Source organism: Oryctolagus cuniculus, chromosome 18 (assembly GCF_051225735.1).
Source record: "Oryctolagus cuniculus isolate XC-2025 breed Fujian yellow rabbit chromosome 18, ASM5122573v1, whole genome shotgun sequence".
Taxonomy (NCBI): Eukaryota; Metazoa; Chordata; class Mammalia; order Lagomorpha; family Leporidae; genus Oryctolagus; species Oryctolagus cuniculus.
Genome location: NC_142884.1, coordinates 85,364 through 101,576, shown reverse-complemented (window position 1 = coordinate 101,576; position 16,213 = coordinate 85,364). Strand labels below are relative to the sequence as shown.

Here is a 16,213-nt window from a genome sequence, read left to right as displayed (position 1 = left end):
GCCAGTTATTTCTGTCCCGCCCCCAGGCCGCGGCTCTTTCTGAGAGCGGGCGCGCGGGCAGGCGGTTGTTCGCGTGGCGCGTGGCTCGGGTCGCGGCGGCGGCTGGTTTAAGCGCGGGTGCTGCAGCGGGAAGGCGAGGAAGCAGCAGCCCGCAGTGCCTCGGTATCGCCCCGCGCGCGGCGGGCAGCGGCCCAGGAGACGCGTGGCAGCGCTTGGTCTCGCGGCGGCGGCGGCCCAGCCGTTGGCGGCGAGCGCGTCTGCGCCTGCGCGGCGGGCCCCGCGCCCCTCCTCCCCCCTGGGCGCCCCCGGCGGCGTGTGAATGGCGGCTTCGGCGGCGGCGGCGGCGGCGGCCTCGGCGGCGGCGGCCTCGGCCGCGTCGGGCAGCCCAGGCGCGGGCGAGAGTTCGGCGGGCGGCGAGAAGCGCGCCACCGCCTCTTCGGCCTCGGCGTCAGCTTCGGCCTCGGCCTCGTCGCCCGCGGGGGGCGGCGGGGAGGCGCTGGAGCTGCTGGAGCACTGCGGCGTCTGCCGGGAGCGCCTGCGGCCGGAGAGGGAACCACGCCTGCTGCCCTGCCTGCACTCGGCCTGCAGCGCCTGCCTCGGGCCCGCAGCGCCCGGCGCCGCCAACAGCTCTGGAGATGGCGGCGCGGCGGGCGACGGCGCCGGTGAGTACGTAGTGGCTGGGGGCGCCCCTCCCCCTCCCCGCCGCCCTTTATCCCGACTCTGGGAGATGAGGGGGACCGCCAGGCCCCGGATAGGGCTTGAGGAATGGGTTCTGGGCCCTCCGTGGAAGACCCATTGTGGGTTTCGCGGAGGCTTAGCTTGGAGAGAATAACGCACAGGGAGGGAAGGATGAGCGCAACCTGGATGTGGGCCGGCGGTGGTCTCACGTCCCGTCTCCCAACAGTGGTGGACTGTCCTGTGTGCAAGCAGCAGTGCTTCTCCAAAGACATCGTGGAGAATTACTTTATGCGCGATAGCGGCAGCAAGGCTGCCTCCGACGCCCAAGATGCAAACCAGGTACGTCCTGTCCCAGCCCAGTAGGTTTCTGGCCATGGGGAGGGGGCAGAGCCGTGGAGGAGCCTGGACCAACTCTAGGCATTATTCTCGACATTTCTCAAGGCTCTGGGGTGGGTCGAGGTATCCACATGAACGTCGGTTTGTATTTTCTGCGTTGCAAATGCAGATCTGTCAGGCTTTATTGGATTGGTCTGACCCTATCTTTTCCTGACAGTGCTGCACTAGCTGTGAGGATAATGCCCCAGCCACCAGCTATTGCGTGGAGTGTTCCGAGCCACTGTGTGAGACGTGCGTGGAGGCACACCAGCGGGTGAAGTACACCAAGGACCACACCGTGCGCTCCACTGGTACGTGAGGCGGCGCTGCCTTCCTATGTGTGCTTTCAGCTGCTTGTAGTGCTGATTCCGTTTGGTGGGCAGGTCTTAAGATGGTTTTCTGAGTTGCAAACACCAGGACTCCAAAGCATGGATGCTGGGGAGAGTTAAGGCCGCAGGCTGGGAAGTCACATGCTGTAGTTGTACAGAGGGTTTGAGGACTTCTCAGGGAAATGCAGTGGGGGGCATGAGTCCCAGTAGTGGAGACTTCAGGGTACATAGACAGGGAAAGGTAAGGGAGAGGGGTGCTATGAATTTGGGGCTCTGGCACCTGGCTTGAGAGTGTTGGGAAAAGGGAGGCTTCCAGGATAGGGCAGCATGATAAGCTGCTCTGGGCCCTTGGGCTGTCAGTGCTGGTGAGACCTGTAAATGTTCTAGCTGTGAATACGCAGTTTAGACTTCCTGAACGTTTTCTGGGTATCTGTTGGCTTTGATATGGAAAGGAGCTTGAGAATCTCCTGAATCTGGCCAAGGTTTTGGCCCAGAACCCTCCCATGAGGAATATTTTGGTGGTGGTACTAAGGTTCCTTCAAGCCCAGAGAATAGCACTTCAGGAAGATGGGGCGTAGAGGTGCTGGCTTTAGGGCCTGAGAAAGCAGGCGGGATGGGGTGGGGTCTGCAGGGATTCTAGATTCCGGAGGTTCTAGGCTAAGGTTAGGGTGAGGGAATGGGCGCATGTCAGTTGGGGAAGCCAATTTCTGGCTGAGCCGTGTTCCGATGTGAGACATCTTGTCTTTTTGATTAGCTCTAGGGAGGAAAGGGACCCACGTGCCTGTTGAGCTTTATTAGCGACAGGGAGCTGAGTGGGGCGGGTGGTTTGTGTGTGTCGCTGGAACATGCCTGTCTGTAAAAGTTCCCATGAGAGGGAACAGTGGTGGGGATGGAATTCCCACTTTGAAGTTAGAATAACATCTTCATCTTTGCCTGATTGGGGCAGAGGGTTCTGGGAGCAAGGACCCGGGGCTCTCGAGGTGCTACCAGTACATGGCCTAGGGTCCCAGGACAGGTGGGAAGTGAGGCCTCAAGCTCTGACTGCTACCTGAGGTGCTCAAGAGCAAGGTCCAGCCTCCTGGTTTCTACTCTGCAGGGCCGGCTAAGTCTCGGGATGGTGAGCGTACTGTCTATTGCAATGTGCACAAGCATGAGCCCCTCGTGCTGTTCTGTGAGAGCTGCGACACTCTGACTTGTCGGGACTGCCAACTCAACGCTCACAAGGACCACCAGTGAGTCCCAGGGCACAGTAGGGGGTGCTCCCCTTCCCCAGGTTCAGCACCCAACCTCTCTGGTTGTTCTCAGGTACCAGTTCCTGGAGGATGCAGTGAGGAACCAGCGCAAGCTCCTGGCCTCATTGGTGAAGCGCCTTGGGGACAAACATGCAACGTTGCAGAAGAGCACCAAGGAGGTTCGCAGCTCGTAAGTGTGGGTGCCAAGACTGAGGGGTTCTCTCGGCGAGACCCTGCCTGCCCTGACCTGCCTTTTCTCCTAGGATCCGCCAGGTGTCTGATGTACAGAAGCGTGTGCAGGTGGATGTCAAAATGGCCATCTTGCAGATCATGAAGGAGCTGAACAAGCGGGGCCGTGTGTTGGTCAACGACGCCCAGGTAATCCTCGTGTGGGTGGGAGGGTCCTTGGGTAGCCGCTGCTGGCTGCTGGTGCCATGCAGAGTGGGCAGGGATCCCAGTGTCTGTCTTACTGCCCTGCTGACCTTTTCCATCTGCAGAAGGTGACTGAGGGTCAGCAGGAGCGTCTGGAGCGTCAGCACTGGACCATGACTAAGATCCAGAAGCACCAGGAGCACATCCTGCGCTTTGCCTCTTGGGCTCTGGAGAGTGACAACAACACAGCCCTGTTGCTCTCTAAGAAGCTGGTATGTGTTGGTGGGTTCACAGGTGGGAACCCCAACACCCTCTAGCCCTGTTCATTTCCCATGTTGCTTCATGCCCCTTCCCTCTTGCCCCACCAGATCTACTTCCAGTTGCACCGGGCCCTCAAGATGATTGTGGATCCCGTGGAGCCACATGGCGAGATGAAGTTTCAGTGGGACCTCAATGCCTGGACCAAGAGTGCTGAGGCCTTTGGTGGGTCCCCGTTTTTTGTCCCTGTTCTACTTTGTTGCCACCCTAATGGTACACCTACATAGTCTCTTCTTGCAGGCAAGATCGTGGCAGAGCGTCCTGGTACCAACTCTACAGGCCCTGCACCCATGGCACCTCCGAGGGCCCCAGGGCCCCTGAGCAAGCAGGGCTCTGGCAGTAGCCAGGTGAGCGGGGGAATGGACCCAGGGAGGGGAAGTGCACGGAGTCGCATGCTGTACCTGCCCCACTGAGGTCCCCATGCTCTGTTCTGTGTACAGCCCATGGAGGTGCAGGAAAGCTATGGCTTTGGATCAGGTGAGTGAGTCTGCCTGGTGGGTGGGAGAGCCCAGTGCCCTGGCTACACATCAGCCGTTCATCCATCTTTTTCCATCTCTTGAGCAGATGATCCCTACTCAAGTGCAGAGCCTCATGTGTCAGGTGTGAAGCGGTGAGTGTGAGTTCTCTGTGGTGGTAGATGGGAAAGATTGAGAGTAAAGGGAGCTCACGCCAGGATGCACTTACAGGTCCCGCTCAGGTGAGGGTGAGGTGAGCGGCCTCATGCGCAAGGTGCCACGGGTCAGCCTAGAACGTCTGGACCTGGACCTCACAGCTGATAGCCAGCCGCCTGTCTTCAAGGTGTTTCCAGGCAGCACCACTGAGGACTATAATCTCATCGTTATTGAACGTGGTGCTGCTGCTGCAGCAGCTGGGCAGCCTGGGACTGCACCTCCAGGAACTCCTGGTGCACCACCACTCCCTGGCATGGCTATTGTCAAGGTGAGTGTGTCCCCAAGGGCTGTGGCTGGAGGATGATACCTGTCACCCTCGTGTCTGTACCTTACGGGACATTTGACCATTTTGCAGGAGGAGGAAACAGAGGCTGCTATTGGAGCACCTCCTGCTGCCACTGAGGGCCCGGAGACCAAGCCTGTGCTGATGGCTCTGGCAGAAGGCCCTGGCACTGAGGGCCCCCGCCTGGCCTCACCCAGTGGCAGCACCAGCTCAGGCTTGGAGGTGGTGGCTCCTGAGGGCACCTCAGCCCCATCTGGTGGCCCGGGCACCCTGGATGATAGTGCTACCATCTGCCGTGTCTGCCAGAAGCCAGGTGACCTGGTCATGTGCAACCAGTGCGAGTTTTGCTTCCATCTGGATTGCCACCTGCCTGCCCTGCAGGATGTGCCAGGGTGCGTGTGGGGCTGGGCAGGGTGCAGAGGACTGGGCAGGTTCCTGTGCAGCGCCTCATTCTTTTCACCCTAGGGAGGAGTGGAGCTGTTCGCTCTGTCATGTGCTCCCTGATCTGAAGGAGGAGGATGGCAGCCTCAGCCTGGATGGCGCAGACAGCACTGGCGTGGTGGCGAAGCTCTCGCCAGCCAATCAGCGGGTGAGGACTGCGGCTGCTCGGGTGTGGTTACCCAGAGACTGTGACCTTCCCATCCCATGCAGCTGACATTCTCCCTCATATACTGTCTGTAGAAATGTGAGCGAGTCCTGCTGGCCCTGTTCTGCCACGAACCCTGTCGTCCCTTGCATCAGCTGGCTACTGACTCTACCTTCTCCCTGGTGAGCCCTATAAAGGGGTGGGGTGGCTGGAAAGATGGGGACTGTTGTTTCTCATCTTAACCACGTGTGGTCTTCCTACAGGACCAGCCTGGTGGCACCCTGGACCTGACACTGATCCGTGCACGTCTCCAGGAGAAGTTGTCGCCCCCCTACAGCTCCCCGCAGGAATTTGCCCAGGATGTGGGCCGCATGTTCAAGCAATTCAACAAGTTGACTGAGGTGAGCTCATGGAATGGGGGTGCAGGGGTTGAGGGAGGTGAAGAGCCAGAACCCAACCATTCATTGTACCCTTGCCTGGCCCAGGACAAGGCGGACGTGCAGTCCATCATCGGCCTGCAGCGCTTCTTCGAGACACGCATGAACGAGGCCTTTGGTGATACCAAGTTCTCTGCTGTGCTGGTGGAGCCTCCGCCACTGAGCCTGCCTGGTGCTGGCCTGAGTTCCCAGGATCTGTCTGGCCCTGGTGATGGCCCCTGAGCCTGGGACCCATCCCCCCCCCCCGCCGTGGCCTGCCCAGTGTGGCTCTCTGTTCTCTATCCTTTACCCTCTGCCCACCCCCACGCCCCCACCCCTGGTGGCCTGATTCCTTCTCCCTGGTGGCCCCATTCCCTAGCCCCTCACGATAATGGTTTTTACTTCTGTGGATTTAATAAAAACTACACCAGTTCCTCAGGCCTTGCTGGTGGGGGACCATGGTCCTGGGGCCTGGTTGCTTCATCTCTTAACCCTAACCCATCAGTTAACCTTGTCCCCAGTTGAACTCACCTGGGTGCTCGTGGTTGGGAAGAGCATCTTTCTTGGACCTGGTGTTGGGAGGGTCACAGGGTAAAAGGAGCAGGGACGGGAGGCCTGTTTTCTGTCAAGGGCCTTTGGGATGTTTATATCATTTACAAGCCATTACAAAATTATCAAAAATTGGCCCGCTATTGACCAAATGATTCTGTGGGCCTTATGCAACCTGTGGGTGGGTAGATCTGGGCTTACCTGCAGCGTTGGCTGCATTGCACACCTCATGCATGTTTCCTGGGTGTTTTTTGGGCTTTAGCTACTGTTTACCAGCAGGGGTACCACAGTGTGTTCAGTATTCTGAGGCTGGGTAAGTTACTAGGCCAAATGTGTTTGGTACTACACCTCTTAGGAAAAGATACCAAGGTGTTTACAGGAAGACTGCTGTATTGGTGGTAAGAGGCTGTGGCAGCATGCTGGGTTTTAGCCTCCAAGGTAGGGTTGGCTTGTCCATTTTTGTTCTAAACCCCACCAAAGCTGGTACTTAGTCCCTTGGGGTTGTAAGCTGGGCCCCATATAGCTTAGCAGTCACACAGCCTCAGAAATTAGTGTCCAATCTTTATTAAAGAGGAATCCTAGTAAAGGCCCTGGGTATCCATTCCCCCAGCTCCACGGCATCAGTCCCTCCGCAGGTTCTTGAGGCGCTCCTCTAGGTCTGCGTCGGCATCAGCCAGGGCTGAGGCTGTAGCCTCTGCCTTCTTCCCACCAGCAGCCACACTGAGTGATCCTCCAGTGGACGGGAGGTCTGCAAGGAGAGGATTTCAGAGTGGAGTAAGGAATGCACTAGAGGGGTGGCCACAACTGGGCCTTGGGAGGGAAGCGGGAAGGCTGGTCTGGAGTACTTACTTGACAGTTCATCCGTCAGGCTCAGTCCCAGTTCGTCCAGGACTTGAGACACGACCGCATCGCTAGGAAAGGGAAGGACTTGTGAGGGTCACACACACAGGCTAGGGACAGGCAACCATCTTCACCCTTGACCAGTTCTCCAGTACCTTTCCTCTTCATCCTCCTCATCACCCATGGCATCATCAATGGCATCGTTCATCATTTCCTCCTTCATGTCCATAATCTCTGCCTGCCGCTCAAACTCCATCATGATCTTCTGGATCTGGGGCAGTTTCAGCTGGAAATCAGAGGGGATGGTGAATTTGGTCCCTTTGGGAGTGGGGCAGAGCGGGAGGAGAGGTAATAGGGTCTGGGTGAGACACACCTGTCTGTTCATGGTGCCCATGGCCTTGGTGACTCCCTTCATGGCTTGTGCCATTGAGTTGTTGGACTTGAGGGTCTGGATCTTGAGAGACACTGCTTGGATGTTGGCTCGCATCAACACAAACTTGCGCACATAGCGCCTGGTGCGCACAAGGTCTTTTGCCATGATACGCACGGCATCCTATAGAATGAACAGGTACCAAGGGCAAGGCTTTATCCTCTGTCTAGAGTCATTCTCTGGGTTTAACTCCCACTCCTCCGTTTCCAACCTCAGCCAAAGTGGTCTACATTTTCCTTAATCTGACACAAGCCACACCTCAAGACTCTTAGACATCTTTCTGCCAGTGCTGTCACTCAGCTGCCTAGGCCCAAACCCTGTCACCCATCAAAGGCTCTGCTCTCCGTGTTCTCTACTGGTTCTGGCTGCCTGGACAAAGCTGCCCCCATCTCCCACAGGCTCGTTCTCATCACTTCCCTGGAGGTGGAGAGGTGCCCTTCCCAGACTGCCCAGCTAGGGAGGTCTTGCTCGTCCTAAACTCGAAGCATCTGTTGCCTGGTGTCTTGCCTGCTCACTGCCACTGGGCAGTATGCCTCTATCCCAGCCCCTAGTCAAGCACTCACCATCTGGCCCTGCTTGGCCATCTTCTTGATGTCTGCAATGATCTTCTTTTCCTGCATCTCCAGCTTCTGCCGCTCACGGTCCAGCTCCCGCATCGCGCGGTTCAAGGCCCTCTGGTTCTGCCGAAGCAGCTCTTCTGGTGTCTTCCGGCGCCCGAACAGCAGGTCCATGGTAGTGGGAGCCTGCCAGCAAGCCCGGGGCAGGTGTGAAGCCTAGCTGTTGGGGGTGAGGAGAGGACAGGAAGCAGAACTTGGTCACAGGGCAAGGAGAGGGGCAGGTCAAGACGGGAACAATGAGTGAAAGGCCAGGGGCAACCCTAGTGACACAGAAGGGCAGATGGCAGACCTGAAAGTCAGTCTTGGGGTGGGCACTGGCACAGCGGAGATACCAGCGTCGCTCATCAGAGTGCCTGAGTTCAAGTAACAGTGGAGCCCATTTCCAGCTTTTTGCTAATGTGCAGCCTGAGAAACAGCAGGTACTGGGTGCCTGCTAACTCATGAGGCCGACACGGCATAGTGGATAAAGCCATGGGGTGCTGGTTCAAGTCCTGGCTGCTTCACATCTCCAGCTCCCTGCTAATGTGCCTGGGAAAGCCCAAGAGCTCGGGGCCCTGCACCCAAGTGGGAGAGCGGGAAGGAGCTGAGCTCTTGAGGCTTCTGTCTGGTCCAGCCCCGGCCTTTGTGGCCATTTGGGGGAGTGAATCAGAGGATGGCCAGTATCTATCTTTCAAATAAATAAAATCTTAAAAAAACCATCATGCTAGCCTAACTCTGGCGGTCATGCCCACAGGTGTTATGGGATGGAAGTTCAGCTCCTCAGGTCCCTATCATGGACGTGGTCCTGCAGACTGGAAGGGAACCTGAGGGGGACAGTACACACCCAGGCCAGCAGCGGTGGTGCAGCCATGACGCGGGGAGGGGGCCCCACAGGTGTGAGGGGATGGAACCTGAGGGGGACACTGCGCACCCAGGCCAGCTGCGGTGGTGCGGCCATGACGCGGGGAGGGGCCCACAGGTGTGAGGGGATGGAACCTGAGGGGGACACCGCACACCCAGGTCAGCAGCGGTGGTGTGAGTGGGGACACTGCATACCCAGGCCAGCAGCGGTGGTGTGAGTGGGGACACTGTACACCCAGGCCAGCTGCGGTGGTGCGGCCATGACGCGGGGAGGGGCCCACAGGTGTGAGGGGATGGAACCTGAGGGGGACACTGCGCACCCAGGCCAGCAGCGGTGGTGTGGCCATGACGCGGGGAGGGGCCCACAGGTGTGAGGGGATGGAACCTGAGGGGGACACCGCACACCCAGGTCAGCAGCGGTGGTGTGAGTGGGGACACTGCACACCCAGGCCAGCAGCGGTGGTGTGGCCATGACGCGGGGAGGGGCCCACAGGTGTGAGGGGATGGAACCTGAGGGGGACACCGCACACCCAGGTCAGCAGCGGTGGTGTGGCCATGACGCGGGGAGGGGCCCACAGGTGTGAGGGGATGGAACCTGAGGGGGACACCGCACACCCAGGTCAGCAGCGGTGGTGTGAGTGGGGACACTGCACACCCAGGCCAGCAGCGGTGGTGTGGCCATGACGCGGGGAGGGGCCCACAGGTGTGAGGGGATGGAACCTGAGGGGGACACCGCACACCCAGGCCAGCAGCGGTGGTGTGAGTGGGGACACTGCACACCCAGGCCAGCAGCGGTGGTGTGGCCATGACGCGGGGAGGGGCCCACAGGTGTGAGGGGATGGAACCTGAGGGGGACACCGCACACCCAGGCCAGCAGCGGTGGTGTGAGTGGGGACACTGCACACCCAGGCCAGCTGCGGTGGTGCGGCCATGACGTGGGGAGGGGCCCACAGGTGTGAGGGGGACACTGCGCACCCAGGCCAGCAGCGGTGGTGTGGCCATGACGCGGGGAGGATGAGGGGACACGATGGTCGCAGGTGCTCTGAAGCCTGGGACTGGGGTTGGGTTGGGGGCTCGGAGAACGCGGGCAACAGGGCACCCGGGCTCCGAGGGAAGGGTCTGGGAGCGTCACAGCGAGGGCGAGGCGCTGTCGGGAACCCCGGTGAGGAAAGGATCCCAAAGAGGCACGGCACCGGACGCTGCGGCTTACACAAGTCTCTGCGCCGCCGCCGCCCGCGCGCCCGCCCGGGACCTGCGGCCCACAAAGGGCCACTCACCGAAGCGGAGAAGGACCTGCTTCCGTTTCCGGGTCACGCTCCTCTCGCTCGAATCCTCGGCTTGCCCACCAACGACAGCCCCTCGGTTTGTCGCCTCGGCCGCCGCCGCCGCCGCCGCCGCTTCCGGATCAAACGACCTGACGTCATACGCCACACCCTCTCCAGGAATGCTGGGAGGTGACAAGAGCGCGCGTGCGCACGCGCCACAAAGCAGCCCGGCACCCGAACGCATGCGCACCAGCTCCCGTTCCTCTGCGGAAGGTCCGGAGGTGTCCCATCGGTTCGAGTCCCGCGCAACCCCGGGTTGCGGCTCCGGCGAGCGTGCACGTTTGGGCGCCTTCCGGCCAGCCTCCCAGGAGTTCCGCATACCATCTGAGGGCCCGGCCCTTTCAAAGGACCCTGGCTCCTGACTGAGGCAGCCACGGTTCCTGCCTCCAGGCAGGAACTACCTGCGCGCCCTTCCAGGCGTAAAGGAGCAGCTTCCCCTGTGCTGGCCCGTCGGACGGAAGACCCCAACGACTGGGTTCTGTCCTCACTCCTTCCCAGATTGGAGTTCATCCCTCCAAACCCGAGGCTCAGAGCCCAGAATCCCTACCACCTCCAGGGCTGTCCCAGGTTTTGGGCAGCCTATTGTGCGGTACCCCCAGTGCCCCCCGTGACCACACACCTTCCACTTCCCCCCTACCCCTCGCGTCCCATTGAAGGAAGAGGCAGAGGCCATGCAGTAACATTCCCCTTTAATAGCCTGGTGGGACCTCTGGTGGTGGAGGGGTGGGTTGCCTGGACCCAGCGACCCGGGCCCCTTGCCCACCCACCTCGCAGCCCAGAGTGGGGGGCTGGATAGCACCCAGCGTGGAGGAGGGGGCTAGACAAGCCAATTCATTTCCCATCGCTGAGTGGGTCGGGGGAGGCAGCGCCGACCATAATCACGTGGTGGTTAAAAAAAAATAACTAAGGGCAGGTGGCAGGGAGGGGACGCATGGCCAAGGTAGGGGATTCCCCCACTGGCTGCCCCCCCAACCTGTGGCCCCCCAATAAATATCTGCAGGGGACGCCAGGACTGGTGGCCCTGGCGGGGGCAGGTATACACCGACTCTATTTCAGGCAGCGCTCGAAGTAGGTGGAGCCGATGTAGCCACCTCGCATGGAGCGCTGCACATTCTGCTCAAACAGCCGCCGGTTGTTCTGCAGGACCTCGGCGGCCTCCTTGTTCAGTGGGTCCTCAGGGTTGGGCTCCTGTGGCCAGTACAGGTGGGGGTCAACGGGCCAGAGAGGTGGAAGGCCATTCTCCCCACCAGCCCCAAATGTCCACCCTACTCACCAAGAAAAGATACTGCAGGCCATAAATTATGGAGTTTATCGTAAGGACTGGCTTCCAGTCCTCTCTGTGGGCAGAGAGCATCAGGGTCAGGAGCTGGTGAGTGGGAGGCTGTCACAGGCCCCAGTGGTACTGCACAGGTCAGGACCGGGGCATGGGTGAGTGAGCATGTGAGACCAGGACAAGCCAGGGAGGAAGCCATGGTCAGGCTATTGGGACTGTGACTTGGGAATGAAAGGGATGGGACAGATGTAGTGACCACAAAGCCGAGAGGGGCCGGGCGGGGAGGGGGCAGCAGAGGGTCAGTGCCCTCACCTGAGGATGTTGAGGCAGACGTTGCCCTCGAGGTCAATGTTGGGGTGATAGACCATCGTCTCACACTTCACCTTGGGGGGGTCATGTGGGTAACCCTGGCCCACCTAGCTCCGAGAAAAGAGAGGGGAGGGGGGTAGGTGCCTGGCAGGGCCTCAGTGCCTGCCCCTCCAGTCCACGGAGCCACCTCTGCCCACCTGGGACTCACCTTAAAACTGAATACAAACTTCCCGCTCTTGTAGAAGCCCTGGGAAGGGAGAGAAGGAAGGAAGGAGTCAGGTCCCGCGAGCAGAGCGGGTCTCCTGCCTGTCAGTGGGGCCATCCTCGCCCTGCTCCTGTGAGTCTGGCCACGTGTGCTCTCACCTCATCAGGACAGATGACCAGCTTGAAATTGAGGAGGTCGTCTGGGTCTGAGAAGCTGATGTCACACGTCTTGGGCAAGTTCAGCTCGTTTATGTCTGGGTTTGAACAGCGGAGACAGGGACACAGGGAGAGAGGAGAGAGATGGGCACTCGGAGCAGGTGTCGGCCTCCTCCCGGCCTGAGTTCCAGCTTCCTGCTCTCCCCAGGGGGGCTCTTCCCGACACACATCTCCAGTTGTGGCTGCTTCCCCGCTTCCTGGCCCCGCGTCCACCCAACCCAGCTCCCAGGCTAACACCCCTCACCCTGCGTGTCCGATGCTCCCAGACCCCAACTCCTCAACCACGACCTCCACTGTCTGGTACCTACTTGTCTGCTCAAACTCAAGGACCCCGGCCCCTGACACGCTAAGTCGTTTCCTCACACCGACCCCAAGTCCCTCCACTCCCACCCCTCCCCTCTGCCTGTCATTCCAAACTCAGATTCCTATCTGAACCCTCGGATTCTCCAGCCCCAGTCCTCCCCTCCGCCACCTGACCCCCGGGTGCTGGGTCCCTAATACCAGACCCCAGGCCTCCCGAATGCCCCAGTCGCTCCCTCGCTCACACGCTCTCCCCGGCCCCTCATCTGATTCGCGCCCAGTGGCGGCATTACCCGGCCACCCGACCCTCAAGCCCTGACCTCTGACCACCCCCCCACGCAACTGCGGCCCCCATTTCTGATCTTCGGCGACTTCATGACCCCGCTCTTGACCCCGTATCACCCCACCCTGCGCTCTGACTTCCGACTCCGAGCCCCCACCCTCACTTCCAGACCCCCTACCCTTCTGAATCCGCAGCTGCGCCGCCGACGCCTTCTTGCTGCTGCCCTTGGTGCCGCCCGCCGACTCCTCCTCCTTCTTCTGCTGCTTCAGCGAGAACAGCTTGATCATCCTGCCGCCGCCGCCGCCTCTGCCGCCGCCGCCGCGGGGCCCGGGACCCCGGCCACCCGGCCCCCGCCGCCTCCCGCGCCGCTTCCGCTCCTTTGACCCGCTGCCGCGGCCTCCTCTGCAGCTGCTGCCGCCCGCCCGGCCTGCCGCGCCGCTCCGCGCCCACCGCGCGGCCCGCGTCGGCTCCCGTAGTCCGGCTCCGGCCTGGCCCCGGGCCTCGGTTTCGCTCGGCGACGTTCGGGCGGACTCGGCTGCTCTCGGCCCCGCCCCTCCTCCCCCGGCTGCTCCCTCCTCCCCCTGGCCGGCTCCGGTCTCCTGAGGCCCAGCTGCGTCTGCGGACGCGAGGGCTGGGGGCCCCGCCGCTCGTCCGTTTACTTCGCGAGGGGCTGTGGCGCGGGGTGGAAGGAGGAGGCGGCAGCCACGGGGGCGGCGGCGAAGGACCGGAGGATCGGCCTCCGCGGCAGCAGCGACTTCGGCGCGGAGGTCGGCAACGGCCTCGGGCGCCCCGCCGCTTCGGCTGTTTCCGTCGCCCGCCGGCTTCGGCTTTGCAGCCTGGCCTGCGCTCTGCGCCTGCGCAGCCGCCGCAGACGCGTTGCTCAGCGATGGGGTTTGGGGTTCGTGCTCTTTCGGCGGGCCTCGGGTGTTTCCGTCTCGGGAGGACGATTCGGTGGTTCTGCGGTCACTTCCGGGGACCCTCGCTGGACCGGGAAGGAAGAAGTGTTGGCCGCCATCTTTGAGTGGGTCAGATGGGGGGCCGCCTCCCCCACGGTGTGTGCATCCGATGTTGCACTCGTGCTGAGCGCGGCGGGGGTGAGTCCGACAAGGTCATTGTCCCCAGCGGTCACGGCGGGCCGGAGGCTAGGCGGAGCCAGGGGTTTTGCTCAGAGGGTGCGGGATCGAGGACCCTCACTGTCCGGTTGCAAACCCAGAGATCTCCGCTCTCGGAGACTGAGGTAAACTAACAGTAAAACATTTTTGTGCCACAGAGTGGTAAGCACCTTGGAGGTCTGAAGTCCGGGTTGGACGTTGGGGACGGGACGTAGCACGGCAGCCTTGCCTCGCTCCTCCACCGTGCGGGCGGCGTGAGCCTCCCCTCCAGCCACAGCCCCGCGTGCTTCGGAAGGCGGGAGGGGAGGCGCTGGGCGGATCGGTGGCTTCGGTCACCACAGGAACGGGCGTGCGGTGGACTGGCCGAGGCTCCCGGGGCACTGCCCATCGGCCACCGTGCGCGCGCTGTCGTTGCCCACGAACGCCCACGTCGCATCGTGCTCAGGTGGCGGCCATGGTGGCGTTGGGCAGGTGTGGCCCTAGCCCTTCCCCGCCTTTTGACAAATGCAAAGTCACCCCGACGCCCTCTGCTCCTCAGCGCCTCTTTGGATTCAGCCTGTCGTCCACCCTCTCTCCTCATAGCGGGAGAGTGGGCCCCATCCCCTCCCTGCCAGCGCCTTCCTGCACCCGCCTTGACCCCTGTCCAGCCTGGTCCTGGGCCTCTCTAGGTACCCTTGGAACTTTTGGCCCCAGGAACTGATCACAACCGTGTCTCCACTGCTGGTCTTCCTTTTGGCCCTTGTGTTCGATGGTCCATCTCGGACCTGTCTCCCAGAGACCCCCCCACCCCCCAGCCTTGTAGTTATCTCAGCCTTAGACCCCAGCATCCCTTCTTTCCGTTACTCTTGAGGGCTGACAGCTGGAAAGATCGGGGCTGGGAGTCTGCTAGGAAGCCTCAAACAGCTTGATATTGGTGCCAGCATAACTTACCACCCCGGCTGTCTCAGGCCTCTCACCTGGCTGGTTCTGGGACTCAAAGGCCCCTTCCGACCCCTTCTTTGTCTCCCTTCCCAGCCACCCTGCTCTGTGCTTGTTTACGTATTTATTTTACTTTTATTTTTATTTGAAAGGCAGACAGAACTGCTGCGTTCACATGCAACAGCCTGGGCTAGGTCAGACTAGAGCCAGGAGCATGGAACTCACACAGGTCTTCTGCCTGGGAGGCTGGGACCCAACTGCTTGGACCATCAGCGGTTGCTTTCCAGAGTGCACATTAGCAGGAATCTGGATAGGATGCAGAGCCGGAACTAAAACCCAGGCACATTAGTAGGGATGTTGGCATATCAAGTGGTATCTTAACTGCTTATGCTTACCAATTTCTTTTTTTTAAAAAAACATTTATTTTATGTATTTAGACAAGAGTTACAGAGAAAGGTAGAGCCAGAAAGAGAGAGGTCTTCCATCTGCTGGTTCACTCCCCAAATAACTGTAATGGCCAGAACTGAGCTGATCTGTAGCCAGGAGCCAAGAGCTCAGGGATGGAGGGGCCCAAGGACTTGGGCCATCTTCTACTGCTTTCTCAGGCCATAGCAGAGAGCTGAACCAGAAGTAGGGAAGCCAGGTCTCGAACCGGTGCCCAAATGGGATGCGGGTGCTGCAGGTCAGGGCTTTAACCCGCTGCACCACAGCACCAGCCCCTGCTTACCAGTTTCTTACAGCCATCTTTGTATGGTGATTGATGGCCACCTGGTGTTTTATTCTAGACTTGAGTGGTTGCTACTGGCCAGTTTGGTCTATCCTAGGAATGTTCCCAGAGAGGTGTGCTGTATTAGTCAAAGTTGGACCCGTGTCCAGCCCTGGCTCACCAGGCAGTAGGGAAGACCATCAGCCGTACAACAATCTGGGAAGAAGGGGGAGGGGATGGCTGAACCGAAGCCAGGGGCTGGGCTGGGTGTGATACACCAGTAGGCATTAGTGTGGCTTTTGGGAACACTGAGGATACAGGGCTGGTTCTGGAAGGGAGGGGACAGAAACAGGCAGGGAAGGGAGGCTGAGGAGAGGTGCTGTGGGTCACTAGGCCAAATAGGAAATTAGGGTCAAAGCAGAGCGCAGGAGTGGAGAGAAACAGAATTAGGGAGGCTGGGCTTGGGATTGAGCACCGTGACCTCAGGGACAGGCTGGCTAGACACATTGTTGTAGGTGGTCCAGCTGACAAGGGCCTTGAATGTTCCTTTCAAATATTCCTTGTATGGCTGTGTGGGCCTGAGTGGTTATTTGTATGGTAGCATTTGCCCGCCGAGGGGCCCAGTCATCAACCCTCTGACTCTAGATCCTGGCCTTGGTGATTAGCAGATGGTGTCGTCATAGGGTCAGGAAACCTACCCTGTGTAAATGCAGAGACTTCTGGCCAAGGATGCCTTCTCTCCTTTCCCTGAGGCCAGAGCCCCTGTCTTGGGGGTCAAGCTGACTCAAAGGAGCAGGGGAAAGTCCAGCTACATCCCAGGAAAAGCTTGGACACACAGGCCCAGGCACCTGCCTAGGGTGAGACCTTGACTGGGGTTTAGGCTCAAGTTGACCCTCACTACATAAGGATCATTTTATCCTGTGCTACTTGCACCCAGTATACCCACCTGGAGGGGTAACTGGCTCCAGAGTCCACAGGCGTTGCTTCTCAGACTAGCTAGGGTACTGTCTTCAGGGTCCTCTACCCTGAGT

At 60.2% G+C, this 16,213-nt stretch overlaps 3 protein-coding genes across 4 annotated transcripts; 1 reads left to right on the top strand and 2 right to left on the bottom strand.

The window, feature by feature from the left end:
- Positions 1–5,694, top strand: TRIM28 (tripartite motif containing 28). Its single transcript, XM_070063330.2, has 17 exons — positions 1–662; positions 905–1,017; positions 1,232–1,364; positions 2,479–2,614; positions 2,688–2,804; positions 2,878–2,992; positions 3,112–3,258; positions 3,355–3,469; positions 3,545–3,651; positions 3,745–3,781; positions 3,869–3,914; positions 3,991–4,243; positions 4,331–4,650; positions 4,724–4,847; positions 4,940–5,026; positions 5,108–5,245; positions 5,330–5,694. The coding sequence occupies exons 1-17, from the start codon at positions 320–322 to the stop codon at positions 5,501–5,503; spliced, it is 2,505 nt and encodes an 834-aa protein (XP_069919431.1). The 5' UTR covers positions 1–319; the 3' UTR covers positions 5,504–5,694.
- Positions 5,695–6,357: 663 nt separating this feature from the next.
- CHMP2A (charged multivesicular body protein 2A) lies at positions 6,358–9,952 on the bottom strand. Of its 2 annotated transcripts, none has more exons than XM_002721899.6 (6): positions 9,747–9,952; positions 7,643–7,856; positions 7,023–7,202; positions 6,805–6,935; positions 6,659–6,720; positions 6,358–6,557 (listed from the first exon to the last, which is right to left on the bottom strand). In XM_002721899.6, exons 2-6 carry the CDS (start codon positions 7,808–7,810, stop codon positions 6,430–6,432), a joined length of 669 nt encoding a protein of 222 aa, XP_002721945.1. In that variant the 5' UTR covers positions 7,811–7,856; positions 9,747–9,952; the 3' UTR covers positions 6,358–6,429. The 2 variants fall into 2 exon arrangements, with proteins under 2 accessions (XP_002721945.1, XP_008247257.1); XM_008249035.5 differs by having other exon boundaries at positions 9,814–9,952.
- Positions 9,953–10,533: 581 nt separating this feature from the next.
- Positions 10,534–13,306, bottom strand: UBE2M (ubiquitin conjugating enzyme E2 M). Its single transcript, XM_002721900.6, has 6 exons — positions 12,625–13,306; positions 11,807–11,901; positions 11,652–11,690; positions 11,447–11,550; positions 11,135–11,198; positions 10,534–11,049 (listed from the first exon to the last, which is right to left on the bottom strand). Exons 1-6 carry the CDS (start codon positions 12,731–12,733, stop codon positions 10,909–10,911), a joined length of 552 nt encoding a protein of 183 aa, XP_002721946.1. The 5' UTR covers positions 12,734–13,306; the 3' UTR covers positions 10,534–10,908.
- Positions 13,307–16,213: the final 2,907 nt, after the last annotated feature.